This window comes from Laccaria bicolor, genomic scaffold (genome assembly GCF_000143565.1).
Source record: "Laccaria bicolor S238N-H82 LACBIscaffold_9 genomic scaffold, whole genome shotgun sequence".
Taxonomy (NCBI): domain Eukaryota; kingdom Fungi; phylum Basidiomycota; class Agaricomycetes; order Agaricales; family Hydnangiaceae; genus Laccaria; species Laccaria bicolor.
This window is the reverse complement of record NW_001889880.1, coordinates 972,862-996,465: the sequence shown is the minus strand read 5'-3', so window position 1 is coordinate 996,465 and position 23,604 is coordinate 972,862. Positions and strand designations below refer to the sequence as shown.

Genomic DNA, 23,604 nt, shown 5'->3' with positions numbered 1-23,604 from the left:
AGGTGTACGAAGAGCAGTCGCCTTGCTTGGGGTAGGATGATCTATGGAACTGGTAAATGCAGAGGTGAACGTCGGTGGCTTCTGCTTCAGCGCTGGAGTCTTTGGCTTTGAGGGCGGTTTGGAAAAGCCATCCGCAGCCACCATAATACGTGGCCTCTTGGCGGGACGGGTATCTAGTAGCCTGCCTTTATCGGGAGCCATGAGTGCAAGCCACGGTGAGGAGACTATTGAGGACGGACGTCGCTGCCAAACAAGGGACTTGGTGGCTGTGCTTCCAAAATTTCTGTGCATTCATCGTTCTAGCCAAAGGCAACCATGGCCGACTACGATCTTTCAAAGACCGTAATCCCATATCTCGACCGCCATCTTTCTTTTCCTCTTCTCGCACATCTCTTGGAGATCTCCATTTTTTCAGATCAGGATGTCCAGACTGCGCAGTATGAGCTCGCAAAGGGCACAAACATGTTCGACTATGCAGTCCAACTCTTCACCCAAATTTACGCAGATCAACCTGTACCTCCTGGTTAGTTTCTGCCAATCAAGTTTGTGTTATATTGATTTATGTCATGTTCCAGAGTTTGACGTGAAACGCAAAAACGCTGTATCAACACACGAGCGTTTGCAGCAAGAGGCCCAAGCCGTGTTGGATGTAATTGAAAACCCGGATGTTGCACAAGCTCTTCGTCAGGATAAAAACCAGAACCTCCAGTATCTAAAGGATAATTACAACGTGCGTTGTGATCAACGTCTACAGCGATCGATCACCCTGATTTTCTTCATAGCTCACCCTCGAGCAAATCACTGCACTCTACAACTTTGGTCAATTCCAATATTCATACGGAAACTACAGCGGAGCTGCAGATTATCTATACCATTTCCGCGTCCTCTCCACCGACAACGATCTCAACACCTCTGCTCACTGGGGCAAACTCGCTTCTGACATACTCACAGGAAAATGGGATATTGCTCTCGAAGAACTCAACACTCTTCGAGACGTCATCGACTCCCGTGCCCCCGCCCCCCTCCTTGCACCCTCATCCGCCGCCGCCACCCCTGAACCTGCTCTTGCTCAGCTCCACTCCCGAACATGGCTAGTCCACTGGTCTCTCTTTGTTTACTTCAACCATCCACAAGGGCGCACGCTCCTGCTTGAGACATTCCTTGCACCCACGTACCTTAATACCATTCAGACATCATCTCCGTGGATTCTACGATACCTTGCTGCAGCTGCGATCTTATCACGCAAAACTACCGCGACATCTTCCTCGTCATCAGCGCCTTTGTCCTCCCGTGTGCGGAATGCTATCCGAGAGGTCGTCAAGGTTATTCAGACGGAGGAATACCAGTACCAGGACCCAGTGACGTCGTTCTTGAAGGAGCTGTACATCGAGTTTGATTTTGAGGCGGCACAGAGGGAGCTGGCGCTCGCTGAAGAGGTCGTGGCGAATGATTTCTTCCTGAATGAATTTAGGGAAGAGTTTTTGGATAATGCGCGGTATTTGATTAGCGAAGCGTATTGCAGGATCCATCAAAAGATCGACATTGCGTGAGTAAGGCCATTTGTATATTTAAACTCGTGGCTGACGTTTCGCAGAGATCTGTCAGAGCGACTTAACCTCTCACGCGACGAGGGCGAAAAATGGATAGTCAACCTCATCCGGGAGACACGAATGGGAGCCGACGCTAAAATTGATTTGGAAAAGGTTCGTTGATGTTTGATTTCTTGTCCTGGCTCATATCATGATGTTTATCTTGCAGAACGTCATTGAAATCAACCGACCCGCGTTGCCCATCTATCAAACGGTCATTGAAAAGACACGCGGTCTGGCACTACGGACACAGGCACTCGGCGCCGCCGTAGGACGCACTGGACAGCAGGGGCAGGGCCAAACACCGAAAGTCGCCGAGATCCAGGCGCCCGCGGTGATGGTGAATTAAATGGACCTTGACGATGAACTCGACGCTGTACAGTATGTGTGCTCCCAGCGTGTGTAGAGTTGTATCTGGAGTTGAGGCGCACAATTTGGTAGTGCATTGAATATTTCTTTACTGCTGTATCATCTCAGGTCCACGTGGCGTTGTCCGGAAACACAGCTTTCTCATCAATTGTAACCAAAATTGTACATATCCTAAGGTTGTTCTGAGGTTGTTTTCATCGTCGACGTTGTTGATATTCTGAGCATCGAGTTCTAGCTGATTTGCTCGTACTCACCATGAAGAAGTTTTTCGGACACAACAAATCAAAAGCCACAAAAGCATCCAGAGATTTCGCTGCGCCTGGCAGTCCAGAGGTACGCTATTAGTCTGCTACCGGTTCAACAGTGCTGCCAACTCATCATCGCTCCTCGTCTTCGCGTCGCTCGTTCTAGGACAACTCTGTATTGACCCCCATTCACCAGAAGCATGCTACAACTACCAATCAGGTCCAGAATCGAGAACAGCCCCTGCCTCCGCCTCCGCAATCCATAGAGCGCTGGGATGTACTTGCGCCCTACTCAGAACAAGGGCATCTCCCCAATCCGCTTCCGCCAGGAATGCCCGTTTCCCGCTCATCATCCTTCAATTCTCTCCCACCAGGCGCTTCGCCACCGCCTTCCTCGAATCCTATGCCTCCCCCGGTACGATCTCCGTCACCGGCCATGACCAACACGTCCATCATATCCAGTCGCCCAGGTCACCAGCAGAAAGATCACGGCAGGACGCTGAAGAAAGGGCTGACCCCTGCACCTGTTGCGTTGGGTATCCTGCGGTCGCTAGATCCCCCACGCGCAGATATCAACAACTATAATTCGCGATCAAATTCAGAGGACTACGTTTCGGTTGAGCGGTATACGCAGTCCGATCATGGGCACCGGGACTTCAATAGAGATCATCATGTAGAGAAGAAGGAAAAGCGGAGTTTCTGGAATAGGGATAAAGATAAGGAGAAAGAGAAGGAGAAAGACCGGGAGAGGGAGAAGGCGAGGGAGAGAGATGGGAGGGGTGACTATGGCCGAGATAGCCGTAGAGATGAGGAGACTCAGCCTGAGCTTACACGGATGATTGGTGAGATGAAGAAATACTCTCTTTTGCTTAAGTCGGTTAACTAACTTGATGAACAGGATATCTTACCGCTACAGCGTCAGAGGACTGGGGCCTCGTATTGGAGGTCTGCGATCGAGCATCTGCGAATGAAGCTAACGCCAAAGAGGCCGTTCGAGCCTTGAGACGCGAATTCAAGTAACGTGTCTTCTTTAAACGCGGTTTGTTTTGCAACTGAGGCGCGTTGACAGGTACGGTGAACCACCAGCGCAATTATCGGCTGCAAGGGTACGTGCTTCCTTGATTTAGTTCTGAATAAGTTTTAACATGCGAATAATCCAGCTATGGGCCATTATGTTGCGAAACTCGACTGATGTTTTTATTTCCCAATCAATGTCTCGTAAATTTTTAGAAACCTTGGAAGATTTGCTGTCGTCGACACGGACATCACCCGTCGTTCGAGAGCGCCTCTTGGAGGTTGTTGCCGCTGCTGCTTATGCAAGTGGAAGCAGTAAGTTGTCGTGGTATTAGATCTTGTGATATCTTCTGATTTTTTCTCTTTTTATAGAACGGGATGGCAGAGGTGATAGAGATGGCTTCAGGGGATTGTGGCGAAGAGTGAAACCCTACGACAAACCCGACGAGGTATCTTGGACGTTTGTTGTCTTTAACAATTATTAACTTGTAATCAGGGCATTCCTTTTGACACTGATGATGCTATGTTCCAGCCCCCAGCATCAGGAAGGCTGTCTCAATATGAGGTTCCATTGGTGTCATATCGAGAGGCTAGTCCCCTTCCTGCAGATGCCATCCCTCCCACACCTCCCCCAGTCAGTCATTACGAGCAGACCCATATGATTTCGGTATTCCTGACTTCCCATCTTAGAATCCTCCGCGTAAAAGGCGATCTCCGGTGCGGAACCGCATCATACCACCAGAAGAAGATATGCGTCGGTTGCTGGAAGAATGTAAAATTGGTCAAGGAAATGCTCTCCTGCTCGCCGAAGCTTTAGTCGTGTGCAAGCCTCAAGATTTGAAGAAAAAGGGCAGTGTTATACCAGTGCGTTTCGTTCTCTGTTTCTTGCCTAATTCCTGACGCATCTTCATCAGGAATTCTACGGAAAATGCCAATCCTCTCAAGAGCTTATCTTTGCTCAAATTGACTGGGCTTCTGCCGGTGCTGAACGGTCTAGGCTTGCAAAGGACCAAGAGCGGAAGCGTACTTTTTCAATCGAGTCGAATAAGCCTCATCATGACGGCGATGATTTGCCGATTGAGCAGACGGTGGAGGAGAAACTTCTTGCGGCGCTGCTTCAAGCGAATGCAGAGTTGGTAGAGGCTCTGAAGCAATATGAAGACCTCGAAAGGGTTGCTATGGAGCGAAAGGCTGAAAGTCGTAGCCGTAAGGAGACTCGAATGAATCGAAGGGTGAGCAGGGTCTCGTTCAAGTTGAAGGTTTTTCCTGACAGTCCCATGAAGGAATTGGAGCAAGAAAATAGCGTCGACGATTTTGTTGGCGGTTCGAAATCTCGGAGCCCTTCTCCATCACCACCATCTTCAGATTCACCTCACCGAACCGCCCTTGCGCAGCCTCGACCTCATCGTATCTCACCCGCAAATAACGATTTTGAGCCAGCCCATAACCTCGCTCCACCGCCAGCGCCGCATGGACCTCGACCGCCTGGTCAGCTCTCTACTCATTCAAGAACACCTTCTCCAGGGACAGAGCCTTACACAGCAACTAATGGATATGACCACCATCTGCATGAAGACGTAGATTCATTGTACCTCCAACGTGACCATTCACCAACACCTAGAAATTATGACGATGAGGGAGGATATCCTGAAGGGCCAAGTGCGAAAGCGCTTGGAAAAAGAAAGGTTGTTGAGGAGGCTCAGGAATCTATTAGTTCGTGATTATTTTTTTTCGCTTGCAGTGCCATCCTAAACGATTATGTTCAGCGTCAGATAATGGGGACGACCTTGAGAAGGATCACACATACCCTGGGGACGATCCTGGCGACTCTGATTTGGACGATAGCATTGAGACTCGCTGGCGAAGTCCTCCAGTGAAGTATGTTTACGATGCAGCGGCAGAGCGGACACAGCAGAGGCTCAGGGAAGGACTGGAACATGGACAGGTTGTTAATGGGGTTCATTGATTTTTGTGCAGCAGCGTACTGTTTGTGTAATTTCGTATTGAAATTTAAAGGGACATTGGATTGAGGGGTTAGGCGGCCCCTTTTTTGGTCACGGGTCACATTCCTGAGGTTTCCTTATTTATACGTTCTGACCAGGTTCTACCCTACCTTCTGTACTTTGGACCTCCCTCACTCGGACCATGTCAAAGGCCAACCTCGACTCAGATTTGTATGGAGGTAGGCGTACATCCCATTCACATCCCCTTTTTACGGATTGTGTAGACATCTACGGTGATGAGTACAACGAGTACGCGGTACCAGTTCAGGATGCGGATCTTCAAGAACAAGAAGAAACTCAGGAAGAAGCTCAACCAGAAGAATCGAAAGAGCCTTCACCGGAACACGATCTGCAATCTTCAAAAAGCACCCCTTTTACAGGACAAGACGCGCATCGTTCACTGCCTGCCAAACCCTCCGCTCAATCAACGCAAGCTGCCCAGCTCTCATATTCCGCTCAAATAGCCAAGCAGTTCTCGGTCTACCAACAAACTCCAAGTCAAGAACGCCAACAACGGACAGAAATCCCACTTCCTCGAAATCCGAGGGACACTCGTCCGACCAATCCAATACCAACCGTGACCACATCAGTCGACTCTGGTCAGTCGTCTTTGGACCCTAATAGCGTGTTTGGGAAAAAACCCTCAGAGATGCATGATGCTGGGTGAGTTTTCCGCACGTTCAAATCATCTCTCGCGCCAGGAGGCACTTCACCCCAGTCTGAAAGCCAGGTGGTGTGTGCGTTTACTCGAATCGAGAACCCACGCGACTACGTATTTCTCTCACGTACAACCCACCAGCTATCATAGCTCACATATATCTGTCGTCTGCCTCCGTCTTACATCCGTTACCCTCACCGACTTACGTGACTTCTGTGTCTTTCTTGCCGATACTGATATTCTTTATCGTTCTTGGCACCGTCTCGACTACTCAACCTACTACTATCTGCCTACATTATCCTTTAACGTCATGGCTCCATTCGGTTCCGTAGCAAAATGTTCATCGGCGGTCTCAACTGGGACACCACAGACGGTATCTACTCCTTACACATGTCGCATTTACCTACCAGAACTAATCATCACCGCCTACTCTGTTGCTTCTTCCGAGCAGAAGGGCTGAGGGATTACTTTCAACAGTTTGGAAAGGTATTACCCGGTTTCTTCCCCTTGTTCCGTTAATCCTGACATAGGGAAAGGTTGACGCATGCACGATCATGCGAGAGCCAAACGGCACTTCTCGAGGTTTCGCTTTCCTGACTTTTGAAGATGCTGCAGCTGTCAACGTTGTCGTTACCCGTGAACACGTTTTGGATGGTAAAGCGGTAGGAGATCCCCTTTTCAGCTCATTGCGCTGCTGACGACTTGTTGTCTTTTCTAGATCGACCCCAAAAGGGCGATACCACGGGAAGAACATCTACGGAACACGCGTTATTTTGTAGGAGGATTGTCTGCCAACACAACATCCGACTCGATGCGCGAATTTTTTGGCGCGTACGGGAAAGTTGTTGACGCAACCGTGATGCTGGACCGTGAATCTGGAAGATCAAAAGGATTCGGTTTCGTGACTTTCGAGGACGCCAGCAACACAGAACAAATGGTGGGCAAAATCGGCCTGACCCTTGATGATAAGGAGGTTTGTGATTACGTCTACTAACACGGGGAGATTGACAGAATATAATTGCTTAGATCGAGGTGAAGCTCGCGCAACCACGTAGTCAGCGTGAACAAACACGCAACCTCGTTGGAAAGATCACAAATACTCGTGAAACAGAGCGGGAAACGCAACAGCAGCAGCAGTTCACGCAACCCACAAACACGTCTTTCCCGTCCCCGAACCCCATGGCAATGATGTTCCAACGATCAATGAACCAGATGCCCATGATGGGTGGCTCCATGCCAATGATGAATATGCCCATGATGGGTATGGGAATGGGAATGAACGGATTCGGTGGCATGGGTATGAACCCGATGAATATGATGGCGGGAATAAATGGCTTTGCGGGTGGTGGTATGGGCAACGTGAATGCCCTGCGGTTAGGCATGGGTCCAATCGGTGGCGGAATGCCGGGCTTTGGGATGATGGGAGGTAATGCCATGGCCAACTCAGCCATGGGGATGAGGCCTGGTATGAATGGACTGGGCATGATGAATGCTGCCGCTGTCAACAACGCGAGAGCTAGCATGAACACAGGACCTGGACCGAATCGTACGACAAATCGTGGACAGCACGGTTTCCATCCATACGCACGATAATACTATTTTCCTTGGCAAGGTATAACTTATTAGAGATTGCTCTGTCGAGCTGTAATAATGTATATATTGGGTTACAATTAAACCCCCCCTATTCGGCGGCTAACGATGCGTGAAACCAACGACGAAATGCAAATACCATCCAAAGCAGCAACGGAAAGCGAATATCAGTCCAACAATAAGTTCATTTTGTCCCTTTGCTCCTTGAAACAGCAGGCAATATCATACTTCCACCTCCGTGGTGGATGCTCCCCAGTCTGGTTCTGGTACGTGTTGGAGCCAGCGGAACTTTGAAGTCTTTGGGCTCGTAATCCCATGTAGCGTATAACCGCGCATCGGGAAGGACGGGCTTCGGTGGAGCCTCTTTTCCATTCGTTTGTGGTGCATCCTTGAGTTTGGTGGCGAGCGGTGTTGGTGGGACGGCGTCGACGGATGGGATTACGTTGGCGTTCCATGGAGCCGGTATGCCATTTCCGTAAGTAAGCGGCTTAGTTCCACGATGGAGAATTGGTGGATGAGTCAGTCTGCTTGTGCGCGCTAAGATGGTAGGCTTTGAAAGGGGTCAGTAGAGCTTATAATATGTGCTAAACATTTTCTCTTACCGGGAGAACGTGTCGCGCAAGATCTGGTATTCGGGAGACTTGCTGGCTGATCAACGGAGTCAAGCGTTCACTTGCTGACACAGGGCGCGACATTGTGGGAGGAAACTTGACGTCTTTATCTTTACCCTCGCCTTTAGCGTCGATGGCAATCGGGTACGATGGCCCGATGACTGCCACTCGAGGCGGACATGGTCCGACACTGGCATAGAGCGTGTCAGCAGGCTCCCAGCGGGGTGTTGTCTGCGTCTGATGAAGAAGGGCCATGGCAACTCTGTGCCTTGCGGGGTTTGACGTTGGGGGAACAGCAGGTGGTGGGTGTGTTAAAATATGGTGATATGCTGCGAAAAGAGAAGGCTCTGTCAGCAAGCCTGGCAATCGCGGAGGTCTATTTTGTTGTGGAAGGGCTGCTGGAGGTGCAGATGAGGGTAGGTGCCATTCTGGGACGGCGGAGAGGGTGGACTGCGAGTAAGGTACTTGTACAAGGATATCAGAAGCTGCTGAAGATGTGATGGGCTGAGAAAGGGTCAGTGGTGGTTTTTCTATCTTCACATTTTCCACTAGTGAAGGAGGAGGTTCGAGAGACTGTGTAGTGTGTGGTGTATGGTGTAGTTCTGGCGTCGAAGGCGCGTCGGCCGTTGGAAAAGGTGGGAGAAAGTCTGGTATGTGAGATGGAGGCTGCCAACTGGACGTCCGTGGTCGTTTTCGTAGAGGAGGAGAAGGGTTTGATATAGGAGAGGGCGACAAGGGAGGTATGGATGGTCGTCTTTTGCGACCTGAAGGTCCTGTTGACCAAAGCGCTGGAGGTTCATCGACATCCATGTCATTTTCGTCATCTTCGCTTCCCTCTTCGTCGTCACTAGAGTCGAGAGGAGGTGTCGTGTAACGCGTGTATTCTAAAGGGATCGCGTCATCGCGATCCTGTCGTAATCCGTCCAACAGTTGTGCTGTGCGAGATAAGCGCTAGAGAAAGTGCGATGCAAGAGGACATACATTTGAATTCCATCAAATCCTCAACTCTGCGGGCAGAATAAAGAGCATAACGATTGAGCTCTTTGGCCTCTGAAGAGGTGTAGTCACTAAGCTCGTCCAAGCCGACACCTAGTTCATCTAATGCGCCAACGATATCCCGAACAGATAGTTTGGTCCTTCCTGCATGCTGAGCATATTTTGTGGACGTTGAGACGAGGAGAGCCAAGTATCGCGAGAGCAGGTCTGTCAGGACCAGAGATGCCTGAGTGGATGAGCGCGAAAATGCATGGGCATGAAGAGTCCTTTGGGTTGCAGACTCTAGCAATTTGTGCGCGCCGCTGTCCATGTGTCGACCTCCAGGAAGCAGCCGACGTTGAACTTTGAGGTCGTCGTCGGTGCAGTGCTCACTGCTCACTGAAAGAATATTCCCACGGTTTCATACTTGGATTATTACTTTCAGGGACCATAGAAACTCTTGCTACTATACTACGACTACCATGTGTGGACGATTCTCTCTGCGCGTTGAAGTACGTTTCTCTCTACAATCTCCCAACTCATACCAATCTGTGACTCTAGAGAAATGAAATACGCGCTCTGCACGGCTACGACGATCTGGACATTGAGGACTGGGTGAACGAGGAAGAGTTTGTGCCCAGATACAATATTGCTCCCCGTAGCCAAGCACCTGTCATTCGTCGACGGGATCCAGTTCCGTCTGCGTCTGGCAGCCAACATTCCATTATATTACAAACTATGAAATGGGGTCTTGTTCCCCACTGGAGCAAGTTTGAGGACAAGTCACTGAGCACCACGAACGCCCGTTCCGAGAACCTTGTTGATGGTGGTGGTATGTGGGCCAGCATCAAAGGGAAGAAGCGCTGTGCCATTCCTTGCCAGGGGTATTTTGGCGTCTTTTACTTCAGAAAGAGAACCATGCCTTGACGCCCTGCTAGTTATTACGAATGGCTGACTAGAGGCAAAGACAAGCTGCCTCATTTCATAAAACGCAAAGACGGAAATCTTCTTCTTATGGCCGGACTCTACGACTCTGCAGAACTGGAAGGTGGGCAATAATTCAGAGCATGTCGCCCTTGACCTCCCTTCTTCCAGGTCGCACATTATGGACTTTTACAATCGTCACCACCGACGCAAACAAGGAATTCTCGTGGCTCCACGACCGACAACCAGTCTTCTTGTCAAATACCGCAGCCGTTAATAAATGGCTTGATACCTCTCCACAGGTGTGGACCGCAGATTTGACACAAATGGTGAAACCCTACAATGACAAGTCAACTCCTTTGGACTGGTATTGTTTTTTTTCGGTCCATTCCTTGCACAATGGATTGACTTTGCTTTCGCAGTTATCAGGTTCCTAAAGAAGTCGGCAAAGTAGGAACCGAATCTCCCAGTTTCATTGAACCCATCACGAGTCGGAAGGACGGCATCCAGGCCATGTTCTCGAAGCAGAAATCATCGCAAAGTAAAGCTTTAACCTCTTCAAGTTCGAAGAGGAGCCGAAGTCAGTCGCCGACATCAAGCTGGGAGGTTCCACCTGTTGAAAACGAGTTACCCCAACATAAAAAGTCCAAGGTGGACTCAGGAAAACCGAAACCTCCATCATCACCCAGGAAATCGCAGTCTCCAAAGGCACGTTCAATTGATGCATTAGCCTCATTATCCTCATTGATCTCAATAGAAGAAAACCAGACCTGCAGACACGAAAAATGCCGCAAAGATAACTTCCTTTTTCACAAAAGTTTGATTATAATTCTTCGTCGTTTTCCCAGCTTTCGACTTGCACATTGTTTTTATTCGTCCATTACGCTGTCCTGTTATACAATCCTAATCCAAAACCTCCGTTTGCCATGAAGATATATGTAAAAGGGATACTGTCGATATACAAGCGTTCAAGCGAACAACCTCTTGGTGTATCTGATAATGATAGTTTTAGCTGAATCCCACGCATAAAAGGGGAAGACTCACGAGTTCAGTCCATGCACACCACCCTCGACTTGAGCACTTGCAGTCCTGAGCTCAAACCGCACATCGCCCGCCTTGACACCGCTTTGCAATTGATTGATACTTTTGACACCGACATCTTGAAGTGAGTGCTGTACACCAACATAAAGGTATGGTAGGAAGGCCTTCACGCTCCCCTTATCTTGTACGTCTCCGGAGACGCCTTGTGCTACCTTGACAGCGCTACTTTCAGAGAAGTAGCGGGATGTCGCGGCGTTCTCAACGGTGTTGGACTTCTGGGGTGAGGGGTATTTACCTGGTCCTCCTTTGGACTTGACAGCTTTACCTTGCTCCATCGCCTCGAGACTGCCCATTCCTCGGTAGGCCTTCACCCGTTTCCCTTCGTGGTAGAAGTAATCTCCAGGTGCTTCCTCAGTCCCAGCAAGCAATCCACCCATCATCACTGCGCCCGCACCAAGTGCAAGAGCTTTGACGATATGCCCAACATTGCCAATACCTCCATCCGCAATCACGGGCACACCAAACTTGCTGGCAAACTCTGCGACGGCGTACACGGCGGTTGCCTGTGGACGTCCTACAGCCATGACTTCCTGCGTGATACAAATTGAGCCCGAACCCATGCCAACGCGAAGGCCATCCGCACCAGCTGCAATGAGAGATGCAGCTTGCTCACGGGTGACAACATTCCCAGCGATTACTTCGAGGTGAGGATATGTCGACTTGATCCAGTGAATCATGTCGATCTGGAAAACAGAGTTACCCTGAGAGGAATCGAGAATTACGATATCCAGACCCGCGTCGACGAGGGCCGCTAGACGCTCCCGATCGGACGGACGGGTGCCAATAGCAGCGGCAGCGTACAGCTGCTTGCTCTCAGGATTTTTAGATGCAAGGGGGTAGGACTGATTTTTGAGAAGATCAGAACGTGCAAGAAGGGAGATGAGGGCGCCGTTGGAATTGATGATAGGAAGTTTTCCTTTTTTTGAGTCTCGTAAAATGTCGTTGGCTTGGTTTAATGTGATGCCTTGTTCAGCGGTGACGAGGTCGGTGGTCATGACCTGGGATAATGGAGTCGCGGGGTCGCGAAATTGAATATCACGCGCCGTGACTATGCCGACTAGTTTACCGCCTAGGACACCGGAGTCTGGTGGTCAAACGTTGGGTGAGTACTCCATCATGAAAACAAACAAGAGAAAAGGGTCAGAAAAAAACATAAATAGCAATCCGCATGTCACACGTTATACACGCGTTAACTCGGCAGAACGAAGGTTATGACAATTGATTCATCCGTGAAGAGGAGAAACGGATGACAAAACGTACCCGTGATGGGAATTCCACAGAATCCGAGCCTCGCTTTGATATCAAGGACATCTTCGACCAGATGGGTTGGCGATAGCACAATAGGGTCTGTTATAAATCCGTTCTCGTGACGCTTGACAGCCCGGACCATAGCCGCTTGGGATTCAGGCGATTGATTGTGGTGAATGACACCGATTCCACCAAGGAGCTGGTGCGCAATCAACGAGTGCAGAAACAGTGGGCTAGACGCAGACTCACAGCCATTGCAATCGCCATATCGCCTTCAGTGACGGTGTCCATCGGACTACTCATGAAGGGAGTTTTAAGGACGACATTTCGCGTGATGCGGCTCTCTGTGAGGACATCAGAGGCAGGGAAGTCGATTTTTCCAGGGAGAAGAAGGAAGTCGTTATAAGTCAGCCCACCATGGACTCTCGAGTCGATAAGCTCTGCGACGGAGAGCCCATCGCTGCGACTGTATGTTTTGAGGTGCTCAAGGGCAGACTTTGGATCGAGGTAGTTGTTTCCTGGCATTTGGTGGGCTGAATGCCAATTGGTTCACATTTTTTTTCGATCAATATATACTCCTTTTGTTTGTTCCAGCTTGCTTTTGATGGCTACAATCTTATCAGGACTCACAAACCGAAGATCTACATACACCAACCATCATTCAAGTCAGATGAACAGGAAAACGCTTCAATAATCAGTTGCCGTCAATACCCTGCTTCCGTATGGTCTACTTTCAATAGAATCTATCATCGTTCGCGCACAGGTACGTTAGCCACTGGTACAACCAACTCGAACTAAAAGGTCATTGCAGAGAGTCCAACGAAGAGAAAATGCGCGCACCATTTATTGTCATAGAGGGCCTCGATAGGTCAGGGAAGACAACCCAAACGTCACTCCTTCATACACGTCTTGAGGCCGAAGGAATTCAGGCAAAGTTGATGAAATTTCCTGGTTCGTACCGATGTTTAATCTTCCGACTTCCCACTTTTTAATACTATCTTAAACGCAGATAGGACAACAGTCATTGGCCAAATGATTGATTCATACCTTCGTTCAGACTCAGAGCTGGACGACCATGTAATTCATCTCCTCTTTTCCGCTAACCGATGGGAGCTCGCGTACGTCGACCTGTTTTTTCTTTTGTTCTCTTCAGGCTAACACACAATTTGCGATGTCCAGATCATACATAACCCAGCTCTTAGAAGCAGGGACACCTATCATTTGTGACCGATACGCCTTCTCCGGAATCGCGTTTTCTGCATCCAAGGTGCATTTAAATAATCCTAGCGAAGCAGAGGGAATTCCATCCTCGACCCCATCCCCGAAACTTCCCTACGAATGGTGCCGATCCCCAGATATAGGTCTCCCAGCGCCAGATCTGGTCCTTTTCCTTGATATTGCACCTGAACGAGCAAAGCTGCGTGGCGGATACGGGGAGGAGCGGTACGAGAAAGAGGAACTGCAGGCGCGGGTGAGGGGCATTTTCCAAAGGTTGGGATCAGAGATGCAGAACGAGACTCAGAGACCTGTAAGGCCGAACTGGGTTACCGTGGACGCTGGGCGGGAACGTAAGGTTGTGGCCAACGAAGTGTGGAGCCTAGTTGAACCGCTGGTCATAAACAGAATTGATGATCCTGTTGCAAAGTTGTGGAGTGATAAATTGTAAATGCCAGGCAAAAATCTTTGGATTATCATTGTATTCTAATATTAGAGAGTGGCTACAAGTACATTCAAACAATATTACTGGGTGGCATGGCACATCTATCACGTATATATAAGTTATATGGGTACACGGAACATATCAATACAGAATCAGAGTCGATGATTCACAGGAATAAGCTGTATGTCGTGGGTTTGGGTGCCTAATATCCGTAATTGAGTTCATGTCACTTGCATCGAAATGTGATACGCACCGTGTGGTCGTCCAGAACCCCTGTATCCATTGTTTTCCTCGTACAACTTATAAGTTGTATTTGTAGGCACCCATCCATCCTCTGGATCTCGAGTGTATTGCGTTTGGGCGATGGTTGAAATATTGGGACAAACACCCGCAGTGGAACTCAAACCAGGTTCTCCTGACTGTCTCCCTCGCACAAGGGCAGGATCGCGGAGGTTAAGCACGAGTCTCGATATCATCACCGAGGAGATGCTGTGAGGAAAACGCCGAATGTATAAGTGCTTGGTGAATGCAAAGTAGCGTAGTAAACCTACACGTTCATCGGCACTGTACCTAGACTCCTCGTAAAGGGCTTTGGAGAATAATCAGAAAACCAGGTTTACCAGTGAGTGAATATATCTGGCTTACCCCACCAAGCTAGGAACCCAGTATATCAGTTATCCACACCACCAAGCTAAGAAGATACTTCTTACCACAAGGATAAGGATATTGGTTAAGTTTACTGCCAATATCACGCTATTGAGACGAAATAAGTCGAAATCTTATTATTGTGTCGGGGGGACGCACCTAAAATATATAGTGCCTAAAGAAGAAAAAATAGGAGATTATCAGAAAAAACGACCTCAGTATGGACATAGTTGACTTGCCGTCGCGTAGTAGCACAGTTATTAGGTCTTGGCTTTTTGAACGGAGAGGGAAAGACTTCAGAACTGTCATGACGAAAATTACGCTGTCGAACACTAGCATGCCTCCCCACGCAGCTCCAATGTCTAGACAAAAAAAAATGTAATCCTCAATTCATTTTCAAACTTTAATAGACCCACGTATTCCCCTAAAGTAGGAGAAGGCGTCAGTATCGCCCACAAACGAGAAGCCGAAATGATCAGCACTAACTGACTGCGTGTGAGGGAAGCGGCGCACCCCACAGGAAGCACTGGATCCATATCTGGGGTTGTATTCTTCGTGCCGAGAACTGACCACTGTTTGATGGAAAACTTCAGGAAACTCAATCGTTTGCTGATGAACGTTAAACGTACGCAACCAAACGAAATGACCGTGAGCGCCATTCCGACAAGGACTGCCAGAACTCTGCGACTACGTTCGTATAGCACATATACGCGCATTATCAACATGCCTTTATGGTAAAAGTTAATGTTGATCCTGATCAATTGAAGGGACAACATACAAGAAACGATAGCCTGGATGACGATAACTAGGTAATGATGGTATTCTCGGAGGGCATGGCAGCTGAGCAAGCGTCAGTGAGGAGAGGTTAGCTCTGTAAGAGGGCTGACATCTGTAAATTTGTGGGTTAATGAGCTTTGGTCTGGGAGATTCGGGAAGATGGGGAAAATGACAAGGAGGTGAACGTACTGGTAATTTATTGGGGTTGCTTGTGCTCCAAAAGAATTCTAGCATCACAGGCCCATGGCTGACCAAAATGAAATAGCGGTTTAGATAGAAGAAGAATGAGACCCAGTTCCAGCTCATCCTGGGGCCGTGAAACGTTGAATACCACATCCTGTCAACCTCAACGGGAAGTGTGTCTAGATACTCATGCAGGAGGATTGCTATCGGAGGTTGGTCCGAGGGGGATCGGTGGAAAGGGGGAGGCTTACTGAAGGAAGCGAGGGCAAAGTAGTAATTCAGGCTTCTGGCATAAGGTAGATAGATGAGTTTTAAGTTCGAACCTTATAACCTTAACCTGAAAGTCACTCACATTCCTGGCTCGAAGTCCGACATCTTATACGCTTACCACGGGAGTCCTCGTTTGTTTGGAGCATCCACCGCTCGTGGAAGCGCCAAAGGAGGTCGTTGATAAGGCTGGAAACCAAAGGATTTGATCATGGGCTCTCTATTCATATAGTGATCCACCAGCGCTGAGGATAGATCTGGAGAGATGCTTGGCAAAAAAATATGTCCGTGAGTTGTGATAAGCCACAACGTGTTGGATCGAAAACAAGGGGTTGTCTGCGTTGTACATGACAATTGAGGTGACAGGGGACTCTAGTTGCAAAACCTATGATCATGATGGGATGATTGCCGGTCTCTCGTTTATTCAAATTGAAAGATCTACTGACCAATATACTCGCGAATGCATATGGTGGGCAATTGCATAGCGCAAATATCCTAGTCGTCTCGAAATCAGAGGTAGACATCGTGTGTTCATCAAGTATGTTGGCAGGTATCACTTACCCTGGGCCGTTGCAAAAATAGAACCCGGCGGCACTCTCCTCAAAACGCATCACCTTGTTTGTCAAGGTCCAATTTGGCTTGTCCCGAACAATATCGTATCTTCTGGACAACACTCATCATGGCAGACCCAACCGACGTCGAAATGCACGTACGACCCTCCTTCTGAGCTTATCCCGCGCGTATCTGACGCGACTTTCTCAATGTAGGACGCAACCATCTGAAGTCGAGCCGAAAGATTCGGATTGGGTGCGGCTAGAGACCACTGATGGCTTCACGTACCTCGTCAAGCGCAAAGTCGCGCTGGCCAGTGGTACAATGAGGAATATGCTCGATCCAACAAGTGAAGTGTCCATTTGGGCTTGAAACGCGCCACTTTGTCCTCGAGGCCGTCATGTTGACTCAGTCGCGCAGGTGGGTACACGGAAGCTAAAACGCGGATATGCTCTATGAAAGAAAGGTGCGCATTCCCCGCGCCAATGTATTCATAGGGTTTTCTCAAGAGTCTGAACGATTGCAGGGGCATCATTACAGAGAAACTCGTCGAATATATGTGTTTCAAGTCCCACTACGAGAGTGCTGCATCAAAGGAGGACATACCAACGAACGAATTCATGGAGCGCGTCCCGCCTGAAATAGTCTTAGAATTGTTCGTTTTCTCATTACCTCCTCGTTGTGCGGAATCATGACAAAGGGTTCGGTAGACTCTTAGCTGCTGATTATCAAGAAAGTGCGTTTTTTGCTCTTCATCGAGATAGCAAAACGTCGTTTCTAACGTTCTGGCAGTGTAATAACAACCTCGCCCTGGTTCGAACGTCGACTGGATGGAATCTGTAATATATTTCTGCGCCACGCGGGTCCACAAGATGTAAATGCGACTTTGGGGTCGCTTTTTACACTGATTGGTCGCAGATTATTTTTGAAAGTAAGTCAAACTTGCGAACATTGCTCAAGGAACTCTCCGCGGTCAATTCGTTTGCCAAGGTCGCCTGTGTCCTGTCTCTTTTCAAAAGCACTCCCACTCTCTTCACCACCAGCCTCGTTTACTAAGCTAGTGGGGTGCAGTTAGGTCGCGCCAAGATGGTCGGATTTACTTTCTTTTTTGCCAGGCCATAATTTCTTGAATGTTCCAAGATTTCGTTTCTTGGCGTCGCTATAGTTAAAGTATTGATTGTAAGTGTTGCCTGATGGCGATGTCCCTCTAGGAGATGCCAATGAATCGCAGGCCTTCCTGAGCGTTCTCCCCAGTCCTCTTCCAATCCCCCACCCACCCATCGTTTATCAAAAGTTCGGACCCGTCATACAGCAACACGTGATGCTATTCACCTTTCCACCAATATGATGAGCCTCGAGCCCAGCTACTTATCAATCTCTCCCTCACCCATACTGTCCCCATCTATCGACGTGAACAGGCGATATGGTGTTGCAAGACTTGGACAGGGACGTCTTGCGACAGATATCACAGTTTCTACCTGGAAACGTTCTCTGGAAGGTTTACGACATCCACCCCATCTTTTTCGAGTCATGGATGAAGGCCCGCTACAGCTCGGTGAATTTCGAACGACCGGACAAGCAAACGAAGAGGGTTTGGGCTAATCTTCGGTATATCTCAGAATCTATGTAAGCTAATCTTCGGTTACGGCAGGGAGGACTACGTTGCTGAATGGGTCAGCCGATTTTGGATTCAGCCTTGGCTCATTCAGCCTCGCGACGGGGGAACAGGGAAGAAACTTCACACCAGCCGATCACGACGTCGTCGTCAAGAATCTTCGAGGAGAGGAGAAGTCGGTGACCCTTGACAACGCTGGCTTCCAGTTTCACCGCCACTCGGCCAAATACACTTCCTTCTCCAATGATGCAGAGGTTGAGAAAGAATAATACCCGGAGACTATTGAACTCCTCAAAAAATTGACTGGGGCGAGCAAAGTCGTGATTTTTGATCATGGTGTGATCATTTCCTCCTCTTTCGAAAAGGAATTTTTTAATTTTCGAAATCCAGCCATTCGTCATCGCCCCGGAGAATTTGACGACTCCCCAGACCGCCGTCAACCGGTTGCGCAAGTCCACGTTGATCAAACAACTAAATTCTCAGTGGCCCGAGTTCACAGACATCTCCATGCTTCTGATGTTCCCGAACTTCTCAAACGTCGCTTTCGAATCATCAGTATCTGGCGGCCCATTGGTAATCCAGCATTTGATTGGCCGCTGGAACTATGCGATTACAGAAGCGTAGACCCCCCAGACGTCGTGCTCGTGGCCCTGATCTATCCTGATCATGAGGAGGAGACACTTGGGGGTGAAATACAATCCAAATCACCAGTGGAACCATTTCCGTGGCATGACGCCAAAGGAGGTCGTGTTGATAAAGTGGTGCGCGACTAACGGATGTTTTTTTCTGTTCATTCCCTGATTTTGTCCCGCTCTTCTCAGTTTTAATTCTATTCAAGACGGAACCGTGGCCATTTTCACACCCCACACCGGATTCAATGATCCCACAACGCCCAAGGACAGTCCATTGCGACAGTCAATTGAGACTGGGGCTTTAGTTTTTTATGGCTGATGCCGACCTTTAACTTCGCTGAGTTTGGACAAGTGACATTGTCATTCAAGGGAGCTTATTGTAGAGATATATGTAAATATACGTGAACAAAGAAGAGTTTTGCTGAGTAGAGGTGAATCATGCCAGTGGGTATCAAAAAAAAAATGCGGGTAGAATTCAAGGGTGGATCTCATCTCGTTTTTTTATATTTTATAACACCCTTTTGACCCGACTCGAATAATCGACGTTGACATCGCTCGATACGCCCAGCGCCGGCTTGTCGCCAAAGAAGTATGTCGAGCTGCTCTTGCTTTGGGCAATAGTTTTAAGCTGTTCCAGGCGTTTCAGTTCAACCAAAGTCGCCAAAGCACGTTGACGCTCTTCTGGCCGGAAGTCATCTTTTTTCGCGGCGATCGAGCGCGCGATATTCTCGACCTGCTGGGCGATTGCACAGGACTCCATAAGGGCTTGCTGTTGCCTAGATTTTGTCCAAAATGTATTCAACAGCCCGCGATAAAGGTAAATGCAAAACTTGCCGGGCCTCGGCTTCCCTCACTACTGTCTTGAAGTGTGTGTCTTGGCTTCCAGCTAGAAAAAGGGCGCAGACGTTTCCAAATCAAATGAAATTCAGTGAACACATGTGATGGACTTACATGGCCCTCGCTTTCCAAGATGACCCGTTGTTTCTGGCCCTCGGCGACATTGATCTGGGCTTGGGTGTCTAGCAGTTGCTTCCGACGATTTCGTTCTGCCTCCATTTGGAGTTCCAGTTGACGCTTGCGAAATTAGTATGGGAGTCAGCCGTTATGGATCAAGCTGTATTAACACATCTCGACTTCTCTGTTGGCAGGTTGGAGGGTTTGAATCTCGAATCTGGTGCAATCGACTCCCCAATTCTACAATTGGGCGATATTGAAAAAGTACGCGGAAAAGGCCGCAACCCACCGAAATGTACTCACAATAACCAACCATGTCATATTCAGGTAAAGTCGTTACAAGAAAGAGTCAAGTTTGCGGCTATTGATATGGGGCCTTTTGATGTGTATGCAATGTGTATGGTAAGTGGCCGACTTTTGTCAGGGCTAGAGCTTTATAATGTAATACAGCCAGCCAATCTAATTCTATTCTATTCTACGTTAACTGCAATGAATATCTATGTGGAACCAGAAAGCTCCTTCAACGTGGAAAACATCCCAATGCCCAACTCCCACCGCTTTGCGGCCTTCTCATGTTCCTCCCTGATCTCCTCATCCGACAGACCAGCGTAAAACTCTGCATCCTTCTGAAACCCATGCTCAACGTAACGAAAGATGCTTCCAACAGTATATTGCGTGAAGGAATACCGTGTTTCATTTCTTCCAATGGGTGTGTTGTAATGTGTGATGACCGCCGAAGGGATGAAGAAGGTTGACCCAGCAGGAAACTCAATGACTAGCCCCAGCTCCCGAAGAACTAAATGACCGTCCTTCTTTGCATTGAAGGAGCCTAGAACCGTTATTGCACACCATCCAAAAGGCAAATTTCCCTGATCCTTATGAGGAAAACATACAGTTCGGGGACCAAAATTGATGCTTGCCGCAGCGAAGACAGAGGAAGAGAAAATACGCTTTAGCTGTGAATTATGGGCATATAGCTTACCCAGGCCATCAACGTAGTATGATTGCAGTCTGGGCGCCCATGTCTTGAAGGCCGCTGCCTGAAGAAGATTCAATGACCTCGTCCCCTGATTCAATGGGAAGTAAAAGAGGTGAGCTAGGAGGCGAAGGGTTGGCGGACGAAGGGGCGGACGAAAGCGGGGACCCCCCAAACGGGTCAATCTCGTACCCTTGCGAAAAATGACGGGCTTCTTCCGCAACCGTCGCTTTGAGCAGCGCTTCAAAGCAGCAAGGTAGGCCAAGGGTCACAAAATTTCCCTGCCAGTTCACAACGCCGGGGCCGTACGCAGCCATTAGAAAGCAGTGGCTAACCGTAGGGAAAGACTTGCCTCGGAAAAGAACGCGTGTCCGGTCTCGAAAATTCCTAGGAAGTTAACAAATGCCCTGGTTAACGCATGATCAATGGAGGCGGTACCGCAGCGATTGAAAAGGAGAGGCCGAACAAAGTCCTGGGCTCGGGTCTCCGAACAGCCACGCCACCTTTCCAATGCGGCGGTTTGAAAAAGTCGCTCACCTCGGAGCGCAGACATGAAATGCTTAGAAAGCACGAGTGACGTAGAGGTAGGTAGTGTTGGGGTAGTGAATGTTAAACGTTAAACGTTAAACGTTACATGATTTCTCACGCAAGCCGCCTGGCCGTGACTAGACGTGTTGGCCAACAACTAGAAAGCTACAATGTACGTGGTGGTTATCCCCCTCTACGCGAGGCAGTGACCTAATTACTCTCTTTGACTAGCGCCCAGCAATCATGCGAGGAAGCGCGGGGTGATGAGGATCTCGTGGCCTCCGTCGTCCAAAGTGATTGTGGAGTTTCTGCCTGTTTCTGAGATACACACAAGACCGCACCACAGGGCCGAACAAATTGAACTCAGGTCCACTTTTTACCCCAGCACCGGATTCCTCAAGGAATGGTAAGGGGGCAATGTTGCAAAGTATTATTACTCACATGACAAGTTGTCTTACAGAAGAGTGGCGAAGACACCTACTACATGCGCCGGCAGCGCTCAAGGTACTCGCGCAAAAATCAACCGCATGGCACTTCTAATACAGGTCTAAGGCTTCTCAGATTCCTCTCAACTACTGGGTGGTGACCCCTTCTGACGGAGAACAGAATTTTGAGAAGGGTGGGTACTTGAATTACGAAGAGACACTTGTCCAGACTCCATTCTGGCACAGGCTGTTATCCTAGAATGCGTTCACGTGATTGCTAGCATTGAATTAAAACACAATTTCGCCAGTCCAAATCGCTACTCGCCCTCTCTTTTTCTCCCTCGTTCCATCTCGCCAGCCACCTTACACGTTGTGCATCGAAGCACGGACGCATCGCCTCAAAACCGGCCACCCGCCCTTCACAATGTCTCAGCCAGCGAACCAGGACCGTCGAGGTTGCAACAACAGTATCTTCCCTGGTATCTGTCAAAAATTCCCCAACATCGCTGAGACTGTTGTAATGTCAATGATCTTTCACGACTTCAGTGCCTTAGACCTTTACAACCTACCAATGCAATTTGGTGCGGCCACACCCCCACGGCTTCCGCATCAGACGCCACGCCCTCAAAGCTTTCTGGAGCCGGCAATAACATGGTCTAGGGAACCCAACCTGGTTTTCCGCCACCTCTTCACATACTTCTCGGTCCTTTCTACCTACTTTTGCAACCAACCGACTATCCCCCTTGGCTTTTTCCGGTACTTAGGTCATCTCCAATATCTCTCCGGACTGCATGAGTGGACACGGGTTCATGAGTATCACATCGAGTTTTTCAATAACCGCATCTTGGAGATGCGCCACGGCGACTTTTCAAAATGGGCTAACCCCGATACTTCTCTCATGAAAAAATACGGTTTTGATCAGGAGAAAGTTTTGCCGGAGCCAAACCAGTATGCTGCCAACAGGATCTTTTACAATGGCAAAGTTTGGGGGTTGGTGAATGATCCGTCTCGTGCTGCAATCAAGTGAGAGCCCTTCCATGACATTCTTGGTTCTTATTAATGTCAATAGTTAGCTGTATAATTCGCCGCACTCGGGATCCCTATGCTGAAAAAATACAATATGTGGCGCAGTACAAAGCTACTACGGATCGCCTCGACATGTCGCACATGCCGTTCGGAAAACCTGGTCAGAGGTTTCAGGTACGTCTAATCTCACAAGACAAATGTCCCGTCTGGGTTTTTTTATGACCATACATACAACCCATAAGGAATCGAAGCGAGTGTTACCAATTCTACGATGTGAGTATGGTCAAGGGGCACTATTCTTATGAGGCCGGGTCGGATCTCCCTTTCTTGGACGTCGTTGGTGAGAATTATTGCCCAACCTCCTATATAAAGATAATGACATCTAGTATTTTTTAGCTGTGTGGGAGGACTTCGAGGTATTGAAGAATCGCAAGAAAGAAGAGGAAGCCAAGGTGGCAGCGGAGAAAGCTCAACGCCGTTCACAGCGAATCGCACATTTCAAGGCCTTGCTCCCTCGAGCGGGATGCTTTCTTAGCCTCCCCCGACGTTTTTACCGAGGAAAAGAGAAACCGACTTCGCAGAGTGACCTACAAGAACATGATGAGTGAATTCTTCATGCTTGAAGTCTTATTAAGTCGTATGTCATCGGCAAAGGATGTACAAGGGAGTGTATGAGGGGCTGCAACGTTGCTGTGGTTTGTATGAACTTTGTATTATATAGGTTTGTATAACAGCTCAGAGCTACTAGTAGTAGTATGTACTCGAGCCGGTTCATCAGCGAGATACAGATTAGCAAGTAAGGTGACGAGGTTCCGCAAAATTTTCATGAGTTTTGAAACAACGTTAGCGGTATTCTCCTATAAATGTTAAGGGAATACAGATTCTGCTCGCTTCGTTTGAACGAACTGTAAACCTATGATCATGATGGGATGATTGCGCATGCCAGTAGGTGCCAGTCTCTCGTTTATCCGATTTGAAAGATCTACTCACCAACCAATCACCAACATTCCTCGCGAAATGCGTATGGTGGGCAATTG

At 48.7% G+C, this 23,604-nt stretch overlaps 13 protein-coding genes across 13 annotated transcripts; 8 read left to right on the top strand and 5 right to left on the bottom strand.

Annotated features, from left to right (window-relative positions):
• Positions 1-315: 315 nt before the first annotated feature.
• On the top strand, positions 316-2,112 carry LACBIDRAFT_293911 (uncharacterized protein; the record flags this gene model as incomplete). Its single annotated transcript, XM_001879990.1, has 5 exons — positions 316-523; positions 576-730; positions 783-1,546; positions 1,595-1,703; positions 1,759-2,112. The coding sequence occupies 5 exons, from the start codon at positions 316-318 to the stop codon at positions 1,936-1,938; spliced, it is 1,416 nt and encodes a 471-aa protein (XP_001880025.1). The 3' UTR covers positions 1,939-2,112.
• A 101-nt stretch (positions 2,113-2,213) lies between these two features.
• On the top strand, positions 2,214-5,183 carry LACBIDRAFT_318997 (uncharacterized protein; the record flags this gene model as incomplete). Its single annotated transcript, XM_001879989.1, has 11 exons — positions 2,214-2,291; positions 2,400-3,045; positions 3,102-3,219; positions 3,273-3,309; positions 3,364-3,532; positions 3,590-3,666; positions 3,714-3,806; positions 3,908-4,081; positions 4,132-4,449; positions 4,501-4,930; positions 4,984-5,183. The coding sequence occupies 11 exons, from the start codon at positions 2,214-2,216 to the stop codon at positions 5,181-5,183; spliced, it is 2,340 nt and encodes a 779-aa protein (XP_001880024.1).
• A 179-nt stretch (positions 5,184-5,362) lies between these two features.
• Positions 5,363-5,887, top strand: LACBIDRAFT_318996 (uncharacterized protein; the record flags this gene model as incomplete). The annotated part of the gene is made up of 1 exon (XM_001879988.1): positions 5,363-5,887. The coding sequence occupies one exon, from the start codon at positions 5,363-5,365 to the stop codon at positions 5,885-5,887; it is 525 nt and encodes a 174-aa protein (XP_001880023.1).
• Positions 5,888-7,652: 1,765 nt separating this feature from the next.
• LACBIDRAFT_326198 (uncharacterized protein) lies at positions 7,653-9,385 on the bottom strand (the record flags this gene model as incomplete). Its single annotated transcript, XM_001879735.1, has 3 exons — positions 7,653-8,018; positions 8,071-9,014; positions 9,061-9,385. The coding sequence occupies 3 exons, from the start codon at positions 9,383-9,385 to the stop codon at positions 7,653-7,655; spliced, it is 1,635 nt and encodes a 544-aa protein (XP_001879770.1).
• Positions 9,386-10,788: 1,403 nt separating this feature from the next.
• Positions 10,789-12,855, bottom strand: LACBIDRAFT_173457 (uncharacterized protein). Its single transcript, XM_001879734.1, has 5 exons — positions 12,577-12,855; positions 12,340-12,526; positions 11,337-12,163; positions 11,023-11,276; positions 10,789-10,971 (listed from the first exon to the last, which is right to left on the bottom strand). The coding sequence occupies exons 1-5, from the start codon at positions 12,850-12,852 to the stop codon at positions 10,947-10,949; spliced, it is 1,569 nt and encodes a 522-aa protein (XP_001879769.1). The 5' UTR covers positions 12,853-12,855; the 3' UTR covers positions 10,789-10,946.
• A 302-nt stretch (positions 12,856-13,157) lies between these two features.
• LACBIDRAFT_189987 (uncharacterized protein) lies at positions 13,158-14,089 on the top strand (the record flags this gene model as incomplete). The annotated part of the gene is made up of 4 exons (XM_001879987.1): positions 13,158-13,278; positions 13,337-13,445; positions 13,507-13,594; positions 13,625-14,089. The coding sequence occupies 4 exons, from the start codon at positions 13,158-13,160 to the stop codon at positions 13,991-13,993; spliced, it is 687 nt and encodes a 228-aa protein (XP_001880022.1). The 3' UTR covers positions 13,994-14,089.
• On the bottom strand, positions 14,077-16,079 carry LACBIDRAFT_318990 (uncharacterized protein). The gene is made up of 12 exons (XM_001879733.1): positions 15,945-16,079; positions 15,597-15,878; positions 15,411-15,472; positions 15,262-15,359; positions 15,146-15,204; positions 15,049-15,056; positions 14,872-14,994; positions 14,792-14,807; positions 14,698-14,740; positions 14,629-14,641; positions 14,241-14,576; positions 14,077-14,189 (listed from the first exon to the last, which is right to left on the bottom strand). Exons 4-12 carry the CDS (start codon positions 15,355-15,357, stop codon positions 14,140-14,142), a joined length of 744 nt encoding a protein of 247 aa, XP_001879768.1. The 5' UTR covers positions 15,358-15,359; positions 15,411-15,472; positions 15,597-15,878; positions 15,945-16,079; the 3' UTR covers positions 14,077-14,139.
• A 459-nt stretch (positions 16,080-16,538) lies between these two features.
• Positions 16,539-16,783, top strand: LACBIDRAFT_318989 (uncharacterized protein; the record flags this gene model as incomplete). The annotated part of the gene is made up of 2 exons (XM_001879986.1): positions 16,539-16,564; positions 16,627-16,783. 2 exons carry the CDS (start codon positions 16,539-16,541, stop codon positions 16,781-16,783), a joined length of 183 nt encoding a protein of 60 aa, XP_001880021.1.
• Positions 16,784-16,866: 83 nt separating this feature from the next.
• LACBIDRAFT_318988 (uncharacterized protein) lies at positions 16,867-17,106 on the top strand (the record flags this gene model as incomplete). The annotated part of the gene is made up of 2 exons (XM_001879985.1): positions 16,867-16,877; positions 16,938-17,106. The coding sequence occupies 2 exons, from the start codon at positions 16,867-16,869 to the stop codon at positions 17,104-17,106; spliced, it is 180 nt and encodes a 59-aa protein (XP_001880020.1).
• Positions 17,107-19,166: 2,060 nt separating this feature from the next.
• On the bottom strand, positions 19,167-19,714 carry LACBIDRAFT_318986 (uncharacterized protein; the record flags this gene model as incomplete). Its single annotated transcript, XM_001879732.1, has 3 exons — positions 19,167-19,434; positions 19,493-19,544; positions 19,621-19,714. 3 exons carry the CDS (start codon positions 19,712-19,714, stop codon positions 19,167-19,169), a joined length of 414 nt encoding a protein of 137 aa, XP_001879767.1.
• Positions 19,715-19,762: 48 nt separating this feature from the next.
• LACBIDRAFT_318985 (uncharacterized protein) lies at positions 19,763-20,075 on the top strand (the record flags this gene model as incomplete). Its single annotated transcript, XM_001879984.1, has 2 exons — positions 19,763-20,014; positions 20,067-20,075. The coding sequence occupies 2 exons, from the start codon at positions 19,763-19,765 to the stop codon at positions 20,073-20,075; spliced, it is 261 nt and encodes an 86-aa protein (XP_001880019.1).
• A 34-nt stretch (positions 20,076-20,109) lies between these two features.
• LACBIDRAFT_318984 (uncharacterized protein) lies at positions 20,110-20,905 on the bottom strand (the record flags this gene model as incomplete). The annotated part of the gene is made up of 2 exons (XM_001879731.1): positions 20,110-20,671; positions 20,745-20,905. The coding sequence occupies 2 exons, from the start codon at positions 20,903-20,905 to the stop codon at positions 20,110-20,112; spliced, it is 723 nt and encodes a 240-aa protein (XP_001879766.1).
• A 1,060-nt stretch (positions 20,906-21,965) lies between these two features.
• On the top strand, positions 21,966-23,175 carry LACBIDRAFT_326191 (uncharacterized protein; the record flags this gene model as incomplete). The annotated part of the gene is made up of 4 exons (XM_001879983.1): positions 21,966-22,564; positions 22,615-22,741; positions 22,810-22,840; positions 22,964-23,175. The coding sequence occupies 4 exons, from the start codon at positions 21,966-21,968 to the stop codon at positions 23,173-23,175; spliced, it is 969 nt and encodes a 322-aa protein (XP_001880018.1).
• Positions 23,176-23,604: the final 429 nt, after the last annotated feature.